This window comes from Aotus nancymaae, unplaced genomic scaffold, assembly GCF_030222135.1.
Source record: "Aotus nancymaae isolate 86718 unplaced genomic scaffold, 86718_ANA_hifiasm-v0.15.2.pri h1tg000059l, whole genome shotgun sequence".
Classification (NCBI taxonomy): Eukaryota; Metazoa; Chordata; class Mammalia; order Primates; family Aotidae; genus Aotus; species Aotus nancymaae.
Window position 1 is genome coordinate 76,952,463 of NW_026988473.1, and position 21,436 is coordinate 76,973,898.

Sequence of the window (21,436 nt, forward strand, 5' to 3'; positions counted from 1 at the left end):
TGTATATATAATAAATTTGCCCAGTTACAGCTTTCGTCTTTCAGTTTCTATAGGATATTAATAGATATGACCATGGTTTGTAGGTAATGAGTACATCGAGCTTTTGGATGGGCACTAAAGGAGAATGACAGATTAGTTTACTTCTTACTAATGGAAGCTGTATAGAAGTTTACAATTATAGAACTGTTTGTAAAAATACTTTAGTACTTATTTCTAAATTTGCCTTTTAATTAGTAACTTTGTCTTTTATTAGGTTGGCATTGTTCCAGCATCATGCACTGTAATTTCTGATGAAGACAGTCATAGGCAATTGATCCGTAACTATCAACATCAGCTTTTACAACGAAACAGGTATTAGCTAGGGTATAATTTATATGAGATTGTATGTGGCTGCATTTTTAAGATTTATTATTTTGTTTAATGATGATCTAATTTGGATTTCCTTAGAACTATGGCATATAGAACTGCCATTCTTAAAGGACAATGTGAGTGTAATTTTTCACCATGAGTATTGCCAACCCTAGATTACTGTTGGTTAAATTTAATGTATAGATATGGGCTTTTATTTTTCATTAAAAAAGAGTTATTATTTTCTTTTGTTTTTGTTAGGTTACACAGGCAGTCTGTTGAAACAGCCAGGAAACGATTACTTGAATATCAAACTGTGTTAAAAGGAAGGTGCCCACTGATGTCAGCTCCATCATTGAAAACTGATTCTACTATATCAGTGCCATCATGGAAATCTGAGAGACCAACTGCTGTATCAGAGCATTGGGATCAAGGTCAGAGACTCAAGTTGAGTCCTAACAAATACCAACCCATACATCCTATACAGACCTCCAGATTAGAACAAGGTCATTTTCAGGTAGCCAGACAAAGTCACTTTCCACAAAGACAAGTGGAAGCAACAGAAACATTAGGCGTTTCAAATATTTTAACCAATCAATCTTTAAAATCACAAGAACATTTAATGCAGTTCTCTCAGACTGAAACACAACAGAGAGACTATAAATTGGTCCCTGAAGATTCTGAGACACCTTCAAGGGCTTTGTCACGTGACAGGCAGCTAATATCACAGGATGCTAGAAAAATATCTGAAACATTTAGGGTAACAGCTTTTCAAAGTTTAGATTCCCAACAGATATTCTCAGAGAATAGTGAAAATACGTCTTCCAAGCCAACTGAACCTTCTTCATTTATACCACTAGTACCTCAGCATTCTTTTAGTTCTCCGCCTGTTAAAGTTGAATCAGGAAAAATGCAAGAACCCTTTTCAACCGTGAGGAAAGGTACAGTTTCCACAAGCCATTCTATCATCAACCAAATGCATGATAAGCATTTGCTACCCTCAGAGAATATCACAGCCCAACAAGATAATATGAAGGCCCTCCAAGAACAGTTAGACCTACAGAAGAAAGTTCTTCAGGCAAGACAGGAAGCTCAGGAACAGTTGCTTTTGTGCAAGCAGAAAGAATTGGAACAGCAAACTGGCCTCTCGGTATTCCTTCCCTTGGTAACTCCCAATTCATCTGATTTATTGCCTTCTGCCAAAGCTGATTTGGGGAGCATCCAGGAATCTTCACCAGCCAAGAATAATACTGCAATTTCCTCAGACCATCATGTGATCTCACAACTTCAGGATAGGCTTGTGAATTTTTCACAGCCTATCTTATCACAGCAAAATAATTTTAAATGTCTCGAAGAGCAGTTGAATATTCAGAAGGATAGCCTTCAGGCTAGGCGAGAAGCCCAGGAAGTATTGTGTGTACATAAACAGAGTGAATTGGATGGAAGAGCATGTTCTGAACAGTCTGAGCCCTCTTCTCTCCCTTTTCAGATAGCTCAGCATACATTTACTTCACTACCTTCTGCTGATACAAAACCTGGAAAAATCCAGGAGCAATATTCATCTAAGAGCGAGAAAGGACTTGTTTCATGCCAATCTGACATCCCCAAATCTCAGGATAGGTCTTTGAGTTTCCTACAGCAGTTCCTACCCCTACATGATAGTTTGAAGTTGCTCCAAGAACAATTGACTAAACAGAGGGATACTCTTCAGGCTCGGCATGAAGCTCAGGTGGCATTACTCTTACATAGACAAAGAGATTCAGGAGACAGTGAGTCTGGGCTGGTGAGGTTTTCATCCTCACCAGTGGTGGTTCAACATTCAGTTGCTTCACAAGCTTCTGCTAAAGCTGAGCCTAGGAGAATTCAGGAGCTTTATTTATCTGAGAAGCAGAATGTAGTTCCCTCCAGTCATTTGATAATCCCAACATTTCAAGATAAGTCTCTTAGTTTTCCACAGCATAGATTGCCACAGGAAGAAAATTTGACAATACTCCAAGAACAGTCACAGATACAAAGAGTAATACTTGGTGCTAAAGAAGGGACTCAGGAATTTGTACACACAGAAAGTGAATTGGTGGAAAGAATTTCTTCTGAACAGACTGGCACCTCTTCATCCCTTTCCCAGGTAGATGAATCTGAGAGATTCCAGGAATGTATGTCAATCAAGAGTGACAGTATCCTTCCTTTAAGCTGTTCTAACATCCCAAGATTTCAGGAAAGACTTTTCAGAGTTTCACAACATATACTACCTCTACAAGATAATTTGGAGGAACACCAAGCATGGCTAGACACTGAGAAATTCAGCCGGAAAACCCAAGAAAATCCATCTTCTGAACAAACTGGCTCATCTTCCTTCGTACCCCAGTTGGTACAGCTTTCATTTACTTCATTAGCTTCAGCTGAGTCTGGCACAATCCTGGAACCTCTTTCAACAGAAACTGAAAGTAAAATTTCTTCAACCCATCTTCAGATCCCACAGTTGCAGGATAGACTTTTGAGGATATCACAACTTATCCAGCCTCAACAAGATAATTTGAAGGCACTTCAAGAAGAGTTAGCTACACAGAGAGAAGCCATCATTCTAGCTAGACAAGAAGCTCAGGAAAAATTAATTTTACATAAACAGAGTGAATGGGAGGGAAGAATATCTCCCAAGCAGGTTGACACCTCTTCCTTACCCCTAATACCACAGCATTCATTCGCCTCATTACCTCTTACTGAATCTGAAAGAAACCAAGAACCATGTTCAATTAATGGTGATAATATGGTATCCTCAGGTCACACTGAGATATCAGGATTGCCTGATGGGCTTTTGGGTTTATCACATGTTGTTTTACCTCAACAAGATGATTTGATTGCACTTGAAGAACACTTGCATGCACAGACAGATTTCCTTCCTTCTATTGAGAAAACCCAGAAAGAATTGATTTTGTCAAAACCATGTACATTTAAGGAAAAGGTATCTTCTGAGCATTTTATCCAGTCTCACGATGGTGATTTGCAGGCACTTCAGCAACAGTTAGATACACAGAAGAAAGCCATTCGATCTAGTCAAGAAGTCCAAGAAGAATTGCTTTTGCAAAGATTAAGTGAATTGGAGAAAACAGTATCATCTGAACAAATTAGCTCCTCTTCATTTCTATCCCAGATAGTACTGCCTGTTGCTGACTCTGAAAGAACCCAGAAGTCTCTCCCAACCAAAAGTAATGATACTGTTCCCTCAGGTCATCCTGAGATCCCAGGATTACAGGATAGACTTTTGAGTTTATCACAGCCTATTCTGCCTCAGGAAGATAATTTGACAGCTCAATTGGATGGACAAAGGGAAGTGATGTATTCTTACGAGAAACCCCAGGAAGAACTGCCTTTAAACAAACAAACAAAGTTGAACAAAAGTGAATCTGCCGAGCATACCATCCCCTCTTTGTTTCTATCCAAGGAAACGGAGCATTCATTTATTCCACTACCTTTTGCAGAAACTAAACCTAAAAGCACTTGTGAATTATACTCATCCCATAATGAACGTGCAGCTCCCCCAAATGATCCTGTGATCCCAGCATTTCAAGATAGACCCTTGAGTTTTTCACAGCCTGTCTTAGCCCAGCAAGATAACTTGGGACTTCAGAAGCAGCTGGAACTACAAAGAGAAGTTCTGCCTTATAGCCAGAAAACCCAAGAAAAATTGCTTGTACGGAAACAAACAGCATTGCAGCAGCAGATACAGAAACATGAAGAGACTTTGAAGGATTTCCTTAAAGACAGTCAGGTATGTTTTAAACCTGAATAATAATGAAACAATAGACGTTTAAACCCACATTAGTTTTAAATAATAGGATTACAAGTTTTTAGTAATAGAGAATAAGTAGTTTGACCTCAACTGTGCTTTGATTTTCTACCCTAAATAATGTGGAAATTAAAACAAAAATGATCTACCCACATGGTGTTTATGAGGTGAAAAGTTACATGAAGCCCTATTAATTTCATTTTTTTTAATTTTACTTTTTTTTTTTTTGAAACAAGGTCTTGCTCTGTCATCCAGGCTGAAGTGCAGTGGCACCATGTTGGCTCACTGCAACGTCTGTCTCCTGAGTTTAAGTGATTCTTGTGCTTTACCCTCCTGAGTAACTTGGTTTACAGCTGTGTGCCACCATGCCCAGCTAAATTTTGTAATTTTTTTTTTTTAGTAGAGACTGGGCTTTGCCATGTCGGCCAGGTTAGTCCCTAACCAACCTCTGCCTCTCAAAGTGCTAGGATTACAGGTGTGAGCCACCACACATGGCCCAAAGCTCAATTAATTTCAAATGCAAACACACCACAAAACAGTGTAGATTCTCATTTTGGAGTTTTGTTTTAACGGATTTTAAGCTTACTATAAGATTAAAATTATAAAAATAACTGGTTAGCAGAATTTCTCTTATGTAGCTGCAGACGTTGTGCTCTTTGCTGACATTTAATATCCAAATTTACATCAATACTATCTTTTTTCTCAAGTGACACTATTATTACATGTTGCAAAACTAGCATGATTTTAGGCTGACGTACAGCTGGACCTGCTGCTTGTATCTGAATTGTTCATAAGACTCTGGCCCGGTGACTCATTTATAGTTGCCCTACCTGGGAGACGAGTGTGTTCTAAATTTGAATGTATCCATTTTATTTTAAAAGGCCGCTTCTGCTGGGCGTGGTGATCCAGACCTGTAATCTCAACACTTTGGGAGGCCATGCCAGGTGGATCCCCTGAGCCCAGGAGTTCGAGACCAGCCTGGGCAACATGGCAAAACCCTGTCTCTACAAAACATACAAAAACCAGCCAGGTGTGGTAGCATGTAAATCTAGTCCCAGCTACTCTGGAGGCTTAGGTGGGAGGATATCTTAAGCCCAGGCGGTTGAGGCTGCAGTTGGCCATATTATGCCATTGTACTTCCACCTGGGCAATGTGGGAGACCCTATCTCAAAAAAATAAATAAAAGGCTACTCCTAAATTTATTATTTAGTCTAAATAGAATTCTACAAAACCTTTGATATTGAGAAGAAGCTTGAGTTGGGTTCAGGAAGGGTTGACGTCTAGAGATTTACTGGTCATTTAAGGGAAAGTAATGACGAAGGAGAAGCAGAAGGAGATACTCAAATGTAATCTCTTATGGAAAGATGCAATGGAGGCTAAGTTGTTGTTGTTGTTGTTGGTTGGTTGTTGTCTCGCTCTGTCGGCAGGCTGGAGTGCAGTGGTGCCGTGGCTTACTGTAGCCTCCAACTGCCTGGTTGAAGCAATTCTCCTGCCTCAGCCTCACAAGTAGCTGGGAATACAGGCATGTGCTACCATGCCCAGCTAATTTTTGTATTTTTAGTAGAGACCCAGTTTCATCACGTTGGCCAGGAAAGTCTGCATCTCCTGACCTCTCGATCCACCCACCTCAGCCTCCCAAAGTGCTGGGATTACAGGTGTGATCCACTGCACCTGGCCAGAGGCTAAGTTTTTAAGTCCAAGGCTGTGAGTGGTTCTATTTTCTTTCTTTTTTTTTCTTTTCCTTTTTTTTTGAGACAATTTTGCTGTGTTGCCCAGGCTGGAGTACGTTGATGCAATCTCAGCTCACTACAACCTCCGCCTCCCAGTTCAAGTGATTGTCCTGCCTCAGCCTCCTGAGTAGCTGGTATTACAGGCACGCACCACCACGCCCAGCAAATTTTTGTATTTTTAGTAGAGACGGGATTTCACCATGTTGGCCAGGCTTTTCTCGAACTCCTTACTTCAGGTGACCTGCACGCCTCAGCCTCCCAAAGTGCTGGGATTACAGGCATGAGCGACTGTATCCGGCCAAATGGTTTTATTTTCAATGGAAATACTATCCTTTTGGCATTAGAAGCAATCTTATTTTTTATATATAGATAAAATTGTAAAGTGTGATTGATGGAACTATTTATTTGGTTGACATTCTAATTTAAGAAGGGAGATATAAATCTTTTTTATAAATAAAGACGGGGTTTCACCATGTGGGTCAGGCTGGTCTTGAACTCCCGACCTCAGGTGATCCGCCCGCCTTGGCCTCCAAAGTGCTTGGATTACAGGTGTGAGCCACCACACCCAGCTGAAAGATATACATCTAATGAAGAATTTGTCACATGATCCCCCAACTTGTGTTTCCCCACCCTCATCTCCACTTTTTCAGATAAGTAAGCCCACAGTTGGAAATGATTTAAAAACTCAGAAGATGGGGCAGCTCAAAGAATGGTTTCCTAACATACAAGACCTAGCAGGAAATGATCAGGAAGACATTAGGCATACAGATAGGAACAACTCTGATGATAATCAGCTGGTTTCAGAAGATTCTAGTGCCAAGCAAAGTGGTAAGATAATTGTGTTTTATTGTTATTATTCCACTGGTTATTCCTTGTTTACGTCCCCTGTAGCTTGCTAGTTGAAGAAAAGTTAAAAGTATGTTAATAGATTTTTTTATTGTACCCAACTTTGTCATTGACTTAATAGGGGAGCATCTGGAAAAAGAACTCGGGATAAGATCCTCAAAGCCACCTCTAGCAAGAGTCAAATATGGTTTGGACTTAAACCAGCATGAACTTAGTGCTATACAAGAAGCAGAGTCACCAGCAAGTGGCAGAACTTCTATGCTAGGTAAATAGGTGGTTTGATAAAACAATAATTTTAAATAATTTGCCAGTTTTCTACCTTTTTTTTTTTTTTTTTTTTTTGAGATGGAGTCTCACTCTGTTGCCCAGGCTAGAATGCAATGGCATGATCTCAGCTCACTGCAACCTCTGCCTTCTGGGTTCAAGTGATTCTCCTGTCTTAGCCTCCCAGATAGCTGGGATTGAAGATGCCCACCACCACACCCAGCTATTTTTTGTGTTTTTAGTAGAGACTGCGTTTCACCATGTTGGCCAGGCTGGTCTTGAACTCCTGACTTCAGGTGATCTGTCCTCCTCAGCCTCCCAAAGTGCTGGGATTACAGGCATGAGCCACCATACCTGGCCTACATTTTTGCAGAGTGCTAAATGTTTTTTGTTAAGTTATAGCAGGAAAGGAAGATGGAAAAAAAAAGAAAAAGAAACCTAGACTGACTTTCATGAAAAGGAAGAAATGGTTTATGTAAACCATATTTAAAAGTTGGACTTAAATGTGGCATTGGTAATAACTATGACTATGTAGTTTCTTTATCTTGTATATGGCGAAACCAACTTATTGTAGACAAAAATTTTTTGATTTTCCATGTTCTGACACTGTTATTCCCTCTTCCTTTAATGTCTGTCTTCTAAATGTGTTTCTTTAGGATACACTCAGGTTTTTTTTTTCTCTTTCCCTTTATCACCTTCTACTTTCCTACCTTCACTGCTCTTTTCTTGTATTTTTATAGGATTATTATGCTTATATCCTGGCTTTATGGTCAATATCAACAGATATGTTTCTTCACTGTACTACTTTCTACATCCAGGTGTCAGGAAAAAAAAACCCATCCCTGCAATTTTTAATAAAAAGTCTTATGTGAATTTCATAATTATTTTTAGAATTCAGATTCACTAAATTTTCTCAATCAAATTTATCAAAATAAATTATTTTTTAAAGGAGAAAATTAGCTTTGTCAATAGAAAGGTACATAGAAGTTATATCCTCATTAGTATAGTAGTTGAACAAAAAAGTTGTAATGTTAATATTGTTTCGTTCTTTAGCTATAAAATATTGTACCTGTGTTTCTGATCATTTGAAAGAATTAAAGGAGGCATGCCAGGTGCAGTGACTCATACCTGTAATCCCAGCACTTTGGGAGGCTGAGATGAGAGGATCGAGACCAGCCTCATGTAACACGGTGAAAACCCATCTGGTGGCACTTACCTGTAGTCCCAGCTACTTGGGAGACTGAGGTTGGAGGATCACTTGAGCCCAGGAGGTTGAGGCTGCAGTGAGCTGTGGTCATACCAGTGCACTCCAACATGGGCAACAGAGCAAGACTGTGTCTTAAAAAAATTATTTTATAGGAATGCAAACGATTTAGAAAAATGTTTTAAATGAAAGGATTAAGGAAGGTAGAAATATCCCCTTTATTACTAGGCTTTGGAAGCTGTTCTCCTGTCACACTGTTCAACAAATCACAACTGATAGGGAATTGATTAATACTTTCCCTAATTCAGAATGAGCATTGGGAAATTCTCATCCTGGTTCCTGTAATTTAATGAATCATGTTTGAGACTGCAATAATGTCACTTTGTCTAAAAGGGAAATCCATGTATTCCCTTACCTTCACCGCTTTAGCCTTTAGCCTTCTTTTTTCAGTGAATAGTACCCAGATGTCAAGTTTTGGCCCTTCCCTTATCATTACTTCCCTAATACCAAATAAATCACCAAATCTTCTACTTTTTGAACTCCTGAATATGTCCCCATCTTTCCATTCCCAATACCATTTATTTAATTTAGGCTATTGTTTTTTTCTTGGATAGTTGCTACAACTCCCATTGTTTCCCAATTTCCAGTCTTGCTTTACTGCAATCCATTTTTCAGTGATGTATTCAGAGTAATCTCCCTCTGTTTCTCCCTATTTAAAACTGCAGTTGTTTAAGTCTAGGAATAAGTCTAATAAATAAGTCAAAATCCCTAGGTAGGTGAACTAAAATCCCTACCAAAACCCCTGGTAAGTGAACTACCAGGCCCTCATGATCTTTCTCTTCCTCCCTTCAAGACTTAGTAAGTGTCATTTGCTTGGTAAACTCTTTTAAGTTTCCGTCTCATGAAGTCTTGGGAGTTCTCATCATAGCCTTTAGCATACTTCTTAGGGTAATACTTTTTTTCATCATATTACATGCAAGCAATTTAAAAAGGGAAATAGTGCTCAAAGGTATAACATGAAACAGCAGTTCTTCCTGCCTCCTACAACACCCTTTAATACCACTCACCCTTTAATACCACTGCCTCGAAAAGGCAGTTACTTTTCAAGTCTTTTTAAGTGTTTCTTGTATTTACTTCTCTAGTTGCAGTGTGTTTAAGCAAAAAATAAGCTAAATTGTCATCATGGTAATATGTAGATCTCTTTTGCTGCTGAGTCCATTAGTATTTTATGTGATTATATTTTCTTTGTGTAAACCTTTTTTTGTGTAGTAAATTATCTTCTTTATTTCATTTGCTTAAAGTTTTTTAAAGTGTCTTTCTTCTTTCTACTACTTCAGTTAAATACCTCTAAATACAGTTTTCCAGGTAATTTGCGCTATTTTCTCTTTTTGTGGAACACCTTTTAGTTGGAAGTTGTACGGACCATGCCATGCATTCTTAACAAGGGTGTTATTTCCCACAAGGGGATAAAAATTGGTTCTTGGGGAGGTGAAAAAAACTATTTGTATGTACAAAGCACAAATATACATAAACAGATATATAGTGTATTTGTGGTTGTTAAAACTGAATGGAGGTAGGGGCAATTTGAAACTCCTTAAGGGATGATTAAAATAATGTTGAGAAGTGCTGATCTACATTAATCTTCCAATTTTTTCTTCCCTTCCTTATAGTTCATTTCTTTTTCTTTTCTTTTGGTTTCGTGTTCTGGACAAATTTTCTTAACTGTGTCTTCTAACTTTTCTTTTGAACTTTTGATTGTCAGATTGTAGTTTCTAAAAGGTTACTCTTTTTCTCTGATTATTTTCCTTTTTTTATAGCATCCTGCTATAGTTTCATGGATGCAGAATATTATCTACTTAAAATATTTATAGTGGGTTTTCTTGTTTGGGTATTTGTATTTTCTATTTGAGTTTTTTTGTTTCATTTTTTGTTGTCTCTGTCTTATACTTTAGAACCTTTCTTCTAGTATCTTCATATTTGTACAGGATGCTAAAAGGCCAGTTGGAGGTTCTCTGGGAGTGAGGGGCCATATGTGCTGTTGGACTTTATTGGAAAAAAGTACGGCTTTGTAGTGAGGACTATCACCTTAGTGTCTTTAGTTTGATTCCTTGAAGGGAGCGTACTAGTTTCTCTAAAGAAATACCTTCTAAGCTTTATGTAAGCCTGGCTGTTGATATTATGGAGCCAGATCTAGGAGATCTGGATTGAGGATGCAGACTTTGTTTTAATACCCTCTGATTTCCTTATGGCATTCTGTCACCCCTTCCACTCTTGCCTCCTTTCTGTGCCTGATCTCCTGGAATCCAGAGTATATCAGATTCACTTTCTCCAGAGAATAAACCTTTAATCTCTTTGGGGGATGATGTTGATGGACAGGGATCTCAGGAGAGGGAGGTAACTCTTCCAAGTACATAGTCTTAAATATTCTGTTTTTAGTTTCCTGCTGCATGTATTCCTTTTGTAGTGCCGGTGCCCTTAGTTACTAAGTTTTTCTTGGATGCTTTATCAAAATATAACCTTCAAAGAGGTGGACAAATCACGTTTGTTTCAGTGGTTTATCACCGTAATAATCACACCCATGTAAACACCACCAGGTCAAGAAGTGGCACATTAGAGGACCCAGTAAACACTTCTCTTGTACCTTCCCAATTATTGTCCCCTCTCTTCTAAACCATATCTTGATTCTTATACCACAAATTGTGGTTATTTTCGAACTTTATATAGAAATTTTGAATGCATGTTATAATGACTGGTAAATTCTCCAGGAATTTTATTTTTGTGATTAGTGAATACTGAGGCATAATCTGATGTGGGGAGGTAGCAGCATCATTAAAAACTTAGACCAGGCTTGGTGGCTCACACCTGTAATTCCAGCACTTTAGGAGGTCAAGGCAGGTGGATCAAAAGGTCAGGAGATCAAGACCGTCCTGTCCAACATGGTGAAACACCATCTCTACTGAAAGTACAAAAATTAGCTGGACATGGTGGCACATGCCTGTAATCCCAGCTACTCGGGAGGCTGAGGCAGGAGAATCACTTGAACCCGGGAGTAGGAGGTTGCAGTGAGCTGAGATCATGCTATTGCACTCCAGTCTGGTAACAGAGTGAGACTCCATCTCAAAAAGAAAAAAAACTTAGTAAGATTAAATACAAATAAAGTAAAAGCTTGACTGTGAAAGATAAGTAGTTATTATTTTCTTGCTATATATATTAAGTCTTTAAGAGATTAGATTTCTACCCATAATCTAAATTGCCATTTTAGTTTTAGCTATTAATAGTTCCAGAAACTGAAGTGGAAATCTTTTTTCCATCTTTTTTCCATTTTTTCCCCCCAGGTAAACCGGGTGTTTATCAAGAAAGAGACCCCCTGAGAGTCTCAATAAGCCGAGAACAAAATTTCTTTGCGAGCCCAGTGGCCTGTGATGCATTTGGTTGTCTTCAGCCAGTTGGCAAGAATGTCTGTGGTGATGACCATGATGAAGCAGGTGAGAAATAAATGGAATTGTATGCACAAGGGTATGTGGACAACAGATATTTATTGCTTTGTTATTTGTAATGGTGAAAAATGGTAAATAATCTTAATTATTGCTGTTAATGGCATCTTTATGATGCACCCATATAGTGTTGTTCTATGCCGTTGTTAAATGAGTAATTTTGCTTTTAAATTGTTTTATTAAATAAATACCAGTAAGAAGTTTATCAAGACATAATTTTTATACAATTGGCAGCATGTATAAATTTATGTTTAAGCCTATTTGTAACAATCCATATCTAAGTAAGTACTGTTAAATTTTTTTTTAAAAAAAAGTTCTATGTGGGCATTCTAAATAAGCTGTTTATGTTTATTTTTAAATATTTGGAAATAAAGATAATTACAAGGAGAAATCTTTAAATCGCTTAAGCCCAACACCGAAAGACAGCCAATGTTAATCTTCTCACTTCCGAATTTTTATATATATATAGCACAAGATATTTTACATGTAATCTTCTGTACTGATCCTACAACGCATAGTTGTAGTACTTGTTCATTAGTTGTGAGGCATCTTCTCACCAGATTTATTTTTATTTTAGCTGTATGTTTACATAGATAATTGATAACTTGTATCTATAGTTGAGTGGAACGAGAGATGAAAGATATTCTTTTGAGGGTTTATAAAAAAGATTGACTTTAACATCTCTTTAAATTGTGGATTAAAATAACTTGTAAAGGGTATAATTTTCAGTGAACCATAATTTTTGACTTTTTAAAATAAAACAGGTTGTTCTTTTGTTTCAATGTTTAATTTTCGTGGGTACATAGTAGGTATATATATTTATGGGTATATGGGACAGTTTGATACTGGTATACAATGTGTAATATTCACATCATGGTAAATGGGGTATTTATCACCTCAAGCATTTATACTTTTTTTTATAAACAATTGAATTATAGTTTTAGTTACTGCAAAATGTACAATTAAGTTATTCACTCTAGTCACCCTGTTGTGCTATCAAATACTATAATTTATTCTAACTGCTTATTTGTTCCCATTAACCATCCCCACTCCCCCCACAACCCCTGACTAAGCATTCCAGCCTCTAATAACCATCGTTCTACTCTCTATCTCCTTGAGTTCAGTTGTCTTAATTTTGAGTTCCCACAAATAAGTGAGAATATGTGAAGTTTCTGTGCCTGGCTTATTTCACTTAACATATTAGCCTCCAGTTCCATCCAAGTTATTGCAAACGACGTGATCTTGTTCCTTTTTATGGATGAATAGTAATCCATTGTGATATATCCCACATTTTCTTTACCCATTTGTTTGTTGATGGACACAGGTTGCTTCCAGATCTTGGCTATTGTGAACAGTGCTGCAGTCCACACGGGAGTGTAGATATCTCCTCAGTATACTGATTTCCTTTCTTTTGGGTTTATACCTAACAGCAGGATTGCTGGATTATATGGTAGCAATATTTTTACTTTGAGGAACCTCCAAACTGTTCTTCATGGTGGTTGTACTAATTTACATTACCACCAACAGTGTTCCCTCTCACCACATCTTTGCAAAACCTGTCTTGGATAAAAGCCATTTTAACTGGACTGGGAGAATATCTCAAAGTAGCTTTGATTTGCATTTCTCTAGTGATCAGTGGTGTTGAGCACCTTTTCATATGCCTGTTTGCCATTTGTATTTCTTCTTCTGAGAAATACCTGGATTTTTTGCCCATTTTTAAAATCAGATAATTAGGTTCTTTTCTAGAGTTGTTTGAGCTCCTTATATATTCTGGTTATGAATCCCTTGTCAGATGAGTGGTTTACAAATATTTTCTCCCATCCTATGGGTTGTCTCTTCTCTTTGTTGATTGTTTCCTTTGCTGTGCAGAAGCTTTTAAATTTGATGTGATTCCATTTGTCCATTTTTGCTTTGGTTTCCTATGCTTATGGGGTATCATTCAAGAAATCTTTGCCCAGACCAATGACCCTGGAGAGTTTTCCCAATGTTTTCTTTTAGTAGTTTCATAGTTTATGGTCTTAGATTTAAGTCTTTAATCCATTTTGGTTTGATTCTTGCATATGGTGAGAGATAGAGGTCTAGTTTCATTCTTCTGTATATGGATATCCAGTTTTCCCAGCACCATTTACTGAAAAGACTCTCTTTTCCCCTATGTATGTTCTTGGCACCTTTCTCAAAACTGAGTACACAGTCAATATATGAAATTGTTCGTGGGTTCTCTATTCTGTTCCATTGGTCTGTTTTTATGTTAATACCATGCTACTTTGATTACTACAGCTCTGTCGTATAATTTGAAGTTAGGTAGATTCCTCCAGTTTTGTTCTTTTTGCTCAGGATAGCTTTGGCTATTCTGGGTCTTTTGTGGTTCCATATAAATTGTAAGATTTTTTTTCTATTTCTGTGAAGAATGTCATTGGTTTAGGGATTGCATTGAATCTGTAGATTGCTTTGGGTAGTATGGACATTTTTCTAATGTAGTTGAGATTTTTCTAATCCAGGAACATGGAATATCTTTCCATTTTTTGTGTGTCCTCTTTAATTTCTTGCATCAACCTTTTATAGTTTTTGTTGTAGAAATTTTTCACTTCTTTGGTTAATTCCTATTTAATTTTCTTTGTAGCTATTATAAATGGGATGACTTTCTTGATTTCTTTTTCCAATCATTTGCTATTGGCATATAGAAATGGTACTGATTTTCATATGTTGATTTTGTATCCTGCAACTATACTGAATTTATGAGTTCTAATAGTTTTCTTGTGGAGTCTTTAGGTTTGATATAAACTCATGTCATCTGCAAACAAGGATAATTCGATTTCTTCCTTTCCAACTTGGATGCCCTTTATTTCCTTCTCTTGTGTGATTGCCCTAGCTAGGACTTCCAGTACCAGTAATATGTTGAGCAACAGTGGTGAAAGTGAGCATTCTTGTGTTTCAGATCTTAGAGGAAAGACTTTCAGGTTTTCCCCCATTTGGTATGATACTGGCTATGGGTCTTTCATATATGGTTTTTATTGTGTTGAGATATTTCCTTCTGTACCCAGTTTGTTAAGGGTTTTATCATGAAGCGATGTTGAATTTTGTCAAATGCTTTTACAGCAACAGTTGAAATGATTATATGGTTTTTGTCCTTCATTCTGTTGATATGATGTATCACATTGTTTGTTTTGCATACGTTGAACTATCCTTGCATCTCTGGGATAAATTCCACTTGGTCAGACTGAATAATCTTTTTAATGTGTTGTTGAATTCGATTTGCCAGTATTTTATTGAAGATTTTTGCATCAGTATTCATCAGAGATACTGGCTTGTAAATTTTCTTTTACTGCGTCTTTGTCTGGTTTTGGGATTAGGGCAATACTGGCCTTGTGGAATGAGTTTGGAAGTACTCCCTTCTCTTCTGTTTTTCAGAGTAGTACGAGTGAGATTGATAATAGTTTGTCTAATATCAGTCCTACTGTATCACTGTATTTATTGCAGGCTCATAGATGTACTGCCTTGGTGGTCTTGGATAAGATCCAGAAGAATTTTCGGGACTACCAAGCAGAGACTCTTATTCTTTACCTTCCTGTCTCCCAAACAAATAGAGTTTTTCTCTCTCTGTGCTTAGCTGGGGGAGGGGTGACACAAGCACCACTGTAGCCATCATCTCTGGGACTGTGCTGGGCCAGACCTGAGCCAGCACAGTATTGGGTCTTGCCCAAGGCCCGTTGTAACCACTACCTGGCTCCCAACTTTGTTCATTCAAGCCCTTAGAGCTCTACAGTCAGCAAGGGGTGAAGCCAGTCGTCCTTCCCTTTAGAGTGGCAATTGGCCCTGGGTAAATCCAGAGGTGTTGTCCAGGAGCCAGGGCCTGGAATTGGAATCTTTAGAACTCTACCTGGTACTCTATTTGGCTAAGTTGGCACCAAAACCACGAAGTCCTTTCCACTTACTTAGGCAAAGGAATCTCTCCCCTTGTCTACCACCGCCACGGGCCTATGGAGAGTACTGTCATGGTACCACTGATAACCACTTAAGGCCCAGCGGTTCTTCAGTTAGCTTTTGGTGAATGCTGCCAGGCATGGGACTCTTCCTTCAGGGCAGTGGGCTTCCTCCTCCTCTCTGACCCAGGATAGATCCAGAGATGCCATTCAAAAGCCAAGGCCTGGAATCAGGGACCCCAAGATCCCACTTGGTGCTGTTCCCCACTGTGGCCAAGCTGGTGCTTAAGCTGCAAGGCAAGGTTCCCTTTGTCCTTTCCTCTGCTTTTCTCAAGCAGAAGGAGTCTCTTCTCATAGCCACCACAGCTGTGAATATGCTGGGTCACACATGAAGCCATGAAGCCAGCATGTCTCAGAGCCTTGCCCAAGGCCCATGGCATATACTGCCTGGCTACCACTGCTAGGACCCAAGGGCTTTTTAGTCAGCAGGTGATGAATCCTGCCAGGACTGGGTCCTTCCCTTCAAGGCAGCATGTTCCCTTCTAGCCTAGGATGTGTCTATAAATGTCATCTAACAGCTAGGTCCTAGTATGGGGACCTCACAGATCTGCCCAGTGCCTTATTCTGTAACTGAGTGGATATTCAAGTTGCAAAACAAAGTCCTCTTTATTCTTCCCTCTTCTCTCCTCAAGCAGAAGGAAGGGGTCTCTTTTAGAACTGTAAGCTGTGCTGCCTGGGGTTAGGGGAGGAGTGGCACAAGCACTCCCTTCGCTACCGTAGCTGGTTTTCACTAGGTCGTGTTACCCCCCAAGTCTACAAGCTCTGAGCCCAGCACACACTAGGACTTGCCTAGGAGTTGCAGTCTTTGTGGCCTAAATAGGCCTTCAAGTTTATTAGGACTCCAGAGCACTAAATTTAGCCCACAATGGCAGGACGTGCCAGAACTCAGCTTCCAATTGTCAGGGTGGGCACTTCCCCTCTGGCTAGGGCTGGTCTTAATGCTCCCTCCATGGGCATTGGCTGAGTTCTGCCTGGTGCTGGCCAAACTGGATTTCAATGCCAAGTCCCAGAATGGCTGTGCTCTCCTTCCCCAAGCATACAGATTCTCTCTCTGCGCCATGTGGCCACTGCCTAGAGATGAGGGAAGGGTGGTATTGGCATTTCAAGACTGTCTTTGCTGTCCTCTTCAGTGCCGTTGTCAGTGATAAGAAGTTAAAACCAGGCACTGTGATTGCTCCCCTGGTTTTTGGTTCTTATGAAGGTACTTTTTGTTTAGATAGTTGCCAAGTTTGAAATTCTTATGGTGAGGACAGTCGGTAGAAGCTTGTATTCGTCTGTCTTGCCCAACCTCCCCAGTACATCATTCTTTATTATTTACACAATGGATATTTGTGTTTTCTTTTTATTCTACTTGTTGATATCCTCTAGCTAAAGACTATGAGGAACACACCTATAGTTGAACAAAGCTGAGTGTCTCACCTGTTGCAGGGTGGGGGAATGCGTACCATGGGCAACCATGAGGCATCTCAGTAAATGGCTATTTAGAAAGTACTTAAAGAATTTGGGCTTGTTTTAGGGGATTGGGAGAAAGGTTCAAGGAAACAGCTTTGGTTATTAGTATTGGATGTTGTCAGGAAGCAGGAGTAATTCTGTTTCGGTACCTAAAAGGTTCTTATCTAGGAGGTGGTATGAATGGAGTGAAGCTAAAGTTGCAACTGGTAAAACAGGAGTAGTCACCCCTGTTAGCCAGGATGAGGGAATGCTTGGCCATTCTTGTGGTTTAGACAATATTCATGGTTTTGTCTGTGTACAGATGTGGTTACAAGGTGTCTAATTTTTTTTCTTTATCGTGGTCACAGAATAGCCTTTTCTGATATTGGCATTCCATGGAATTGTTGATGTTTAACAGAACATCAGGACCGACCTGATAGTGCCGGGTCAGCTCCTGGATACCAGCTTTCTCAGAATCATTCCCAGATTCAGATTGTTTCAATTTCATTTTATTCTATTTTGAGACAAGGTCTTGCTCTGTCACCTCAGCTATGCAGTGGTGCAACCACAGCTCACTGCAGCCTTCACCTCCAGGCTTAGGTGATCCTTCCACCTTAGCCGTCCCAGTAGCTAGCACTACAGGCATACACCACCCTGCCCGGCTAATTTTTAAATTTTTTTGTAGAAACAGGGTCTTACTATGTTGTCCAAGCTGATCTTGAACTCCTGGGCTTGAGCAATCCTCTTACCTTGGCTTCCCAAAGTGTTGGGATTTTAGGTGTGAGCCACCACACCTGGCCCAGATTGTTTCTATTTTAGAAAGGTCTGTTTAGTTACAACTACTCAATTGTTTCTGTGCAACACCTTGAATTAACAGATTTTTAAGATGGAGTCACTAACTGCAAGCTTTGTACTCTCTGCCTCTGCAGAAAAACAGGAAATGGTGCCTTCCTGCATGGCATGAAAAGATAACAGTAAGGTGTTACTTTCATGATGTCAGTTCCCCTTTTTAGGAACTGTTGTCAGTGAACCACATCCCAAATGATGAAGACAGTTATTTCTCTTCCAACTTTCAGGGACCTATCCATGGAATTTTTCAGCATCTTCAAGGACTCTGATCTTGCTCCTTTCCCTCACTTTTATTTTTCACTTCTTAGCACTACCCAAATGCTGCCTTCTTCATTCATACCTCCGCTGAGGGAGTCTTCTAGGTATATTACAGGTAACAGTAAATAATCGTAATTATTATTATTGAATTGAACAACCCAGATTAACTTCTCATTTCCCAATTAGCTTTTAAAATGAGCTGCTTAAGAGTAGAAGAAAAAATAAAAACTCACTATAAAATTTCACCAGCCACCCTGGGTGATAGAGCAAGACCTTGACATGTAAAAATTATATTGTATTTAAAGACAAATATTTGGTATTAGCTTTGTTTCATTTTCTGATTTTTTTTTTTTTTTTTGCAACGGAGTCTTGCTCTGTTGCCAGGCTGGAGTGCAGTGGCGCAGTCTCGGCTCACTGCAACCTCCACCTCCTGGATTCAAGCGATTATTCTGCCTCAGCCTCCCGAGTAGCTGGGACCACAGGTGTGTGCCACCATGCCCAGCTAATTTTTGTATTTTTAGTAGAGACGAGGTTTCACCATGGCCAGGATGGTCTCGATCTCTTGACCTCATGATCCACCCGCCTCGGCCTCCCAAAGTGCTGGGATTACAGGCCTGAGCCACCGCACCTGGCTGATTTTTTTTTTTTAAGACACCGTTTCTCACACTATTACCCAGGAGTGTGGTGGTGCCATCATAGCTCACCCAAAATCCTGGGCTCCAGCCATCCACCTACCTGAGCCTCCCAGGTAACTAGGACTACAGGAGTGTGCCACCATGCCCAGCTAATTTTTTAATTTTTTTGTAGAGATAAGGTCTTGCTAGGTTGCACAGACTGGTCTGAGACTACTAGTCTTAAGCAATCCTCCCACCTCAACACCTTTAATGTGCATACCTTTTAATATAAAGATTATGAAGCAGAGTTTTGTCTATATTCAGTGAAGCAGTTTTAATTATATTTTTCAGAGCCACAGACTACAATATGCCTTGGTGAGTTTTCTCACAAGTGTCAGTCACTTGGAATAAGAAGGAAAATAAGCTTAAAATACATGAGTTTTTAATATGAGACAAAGTATAATATATCATATATAATTAGGAATGATAATTCATCATAAAAGTAATATATGCTCATTGTGAATTTAGAAAGCTGTAAAAAAAAAAACCCTGGGCATAGTGGCTTATGCCTGTAATCCCAGCTACTCAGGAGGCTAAAGGCAAGAGGATCACTTGAGCCTAGCAGTTCAAGACGAGACTGGGAAATATAGCAAGACTCTGTCTCTAAAAAAATGAAATAATAGTATTAAAAGTAACAGTACAAGTAAAAGTTACTCCTTGTGCAACCATTCATAAACAACCACTGGCTACATTTTGGTCTGTTTTTTTTGAGACAGGATCTGGCTCTGTTGTAGAGGCTGGAGTACAGTGGCATGTTCTCAGCTCACTACAAACTCCACCTCCCAGGCACAAGCCATCATCCCACCTCAGTCTCCTGAGTAGCCAGGACTACAGGGGCCTACCACTGTGCCAGGCTAACTTAGTATTTTTTTAAGAGACGAGGTTTCACCGTGTTGCCCAGGCTGGTCTCAAGCTCCTGAGCTCAAGTGATCCGCCTGCCTCGGCCTCCCACAGTGCTGGGATTACAGGTGTAAGCCACCGTGCCTGGTCCTGCTGTTTTCATTATTGTCTCTTTTACATGCATTTTTTTCTCATCTTTGAGATCATACGGTGTTTATGATTTAATATTCTTGCTTTTCCACTTAAAATAGTGATGGTCGGGTGGAGTGGATCATGAGGTTAGGAGTTCGAAACCAGCCTGGCCAACAAAGTGAAATCCCATCTCTACTAAAAATACAAAAAATTAGCCAGGTGTGGTCGCGCACGCCTATAATCCCAGCTACTCTGGAGGCTGAGGCAGGAGAATCACTTGAATCCAGGAGGCAGAGGTTGTGGTGAGCGGAGCTCACGCCACTGCACTCCAGCCTGGGTGACAGAGCAACTCGACTCTCTCAAAAAAAAAAAAAAAGACAAAAGCATTTCTCATCACACTGGTTCTTTTCTAGCTTTTAGACCTAATATTCAAATATTTTTAAAGCATTTTATTCATAACATAACAATAGCTACAGTTTTCCAGGAAAAAGTGTATTTTGCTGACTAGTGAATGTTTTAAACAAATAAGGTGAATTTTTTCTTAGCTCTAAGACAACTTTAAGAAGCAAAGTAAGAAATAGATTGTAGGAAAGCAGGGAATGGTGTCCTGTGGTACTAAGAATTTGATTCGTTCTATCTCATCTATATTTTTTTCCCATCTTGAACTCTGAAATCTATTTTTCAGTTAAGGTCAAGGAATCTGTTACTGAAAATCACACAGTGTTAAGTTACGCTGTGGAGGAAGAACATACATATTTGGGTCCATCGGTGAAGCCAGATGATAAGGTTAGTAATGTCTTAATGTTCACTCAACTTTTAGAGCTGTTTGGCTTCATATTCTCTTTAGTTTCCAGAAGCTATATTATAACATTAAAGTCCGTGTTCTCTGAGATCTGCTTTTACCGAAGTGGATCAATGATGAAACTAGCCAAATCTGAACATCAGAAGGCTTTCCAGTCTATCTCATGCATGATCTCTACAGTTCTGAGAAGCAAAACTATAAAACATTGTAAAACAATAAGGGCATATGTCTGGTGTGTGTGGGGGGGTGTGTGGGGTTGTGTGTGGGGGTGTGTTGGGGGGCGCATGCACATGTGTTTATAGATAACAGTTGTAGGAATGAATGAGATTGGGGGTTGGGGGTACGTATGTATGTCTATGAAAGCTTAATCATTTCTGGGCAATGATGAAAAGGTTTTGCTACTGACTTTTGTAACTATGAAGGTTTCTACACTTGACCTGAGCTCGGAAATGACCACTGCTGAGGTTTGTGATTTGGGGTTTTCCTAGATAACACTTGCTACATCGTGGTCTAATATTCCCCTTAATTTCTAGGCTAAAACACTTTCTCATGAGCCATTATCTTCAGTAACTGTTTCCACTGGGAGCCTTTTAAGTTATGAAAACACAGATTTGAGCCTTATAGATCCAGGTAATGTGCAAATGTTTATAAATAAGTTGAAAGACCAGCACCAGTTGAGTTGCAATACAGTGGTGGAAGGAAGCATTGGTTTCTCATGATACACGGTGGGGGACTGTTTCTCTAAATCTCAAAAGTAACGTATGGCCGGTTGTGGTGGCTCACGCCTATAATCCTAGCAC

The 21,436-nt window shown here is 39.4% G+C and overlaps 1 protein-coding gene and 2 non-coding genes across 3 annotated transcripts in view; all 3 read left to right on the forward strand.

The window, feature by feature from the left end:
• The window catches only part of CEP295 (centrosomal protein 295), a 58,714-nt gene that overhangs the window by 29,235 nt on the left and 8,043 nt on the right, over nt 1-21,436 (forward strand). The window contains exons 14-20 of the mRNA XM_064365407.1: nt 254-351; nt 610-4,114; nt 6,513-6,690; nt 6,830-6,973; nt 11,512-11,661; nt 20,520-20,620; nt 21,170-21,266. Coding sequence (XP_064221477.1) covers nt 254-351; nt 610-4,114; nt 6,513-6,690; nt 6,830-6,973; nt 11,512-11,661; nt 20,520-20,620; nt 21,170-21,266 — 4,273 coding nt within the window. The remainder of the gene's footprint in view (nt 1-253; nt 352-609; nt 4,115-6,512; nt 6,691-6,829; nt 6,974-11,511; nt 11,662-20,519; nt 20,621-21,169; nt 21,267-21,436) is intronic.
• LOC135270327 (small nucleolar RNA U2-19) lies at nt 20,745-20,824 on the forward strand. The gene has a single exon (XR_010338487.1). It is a non-coding gene; the product is annotated as a small nucleolar RNA U2-19 (small nucleolar RNA).
• LOC135270326 (small nucleolar RNA U2-30) lies at nt 21,013-21,082 on the forward strand. Its single transcript, XR_010338486.1, has one exon. It is a non-coding gene; the product is annotated as a small nucleolar RNA U2-30 (small nucleolar RNA).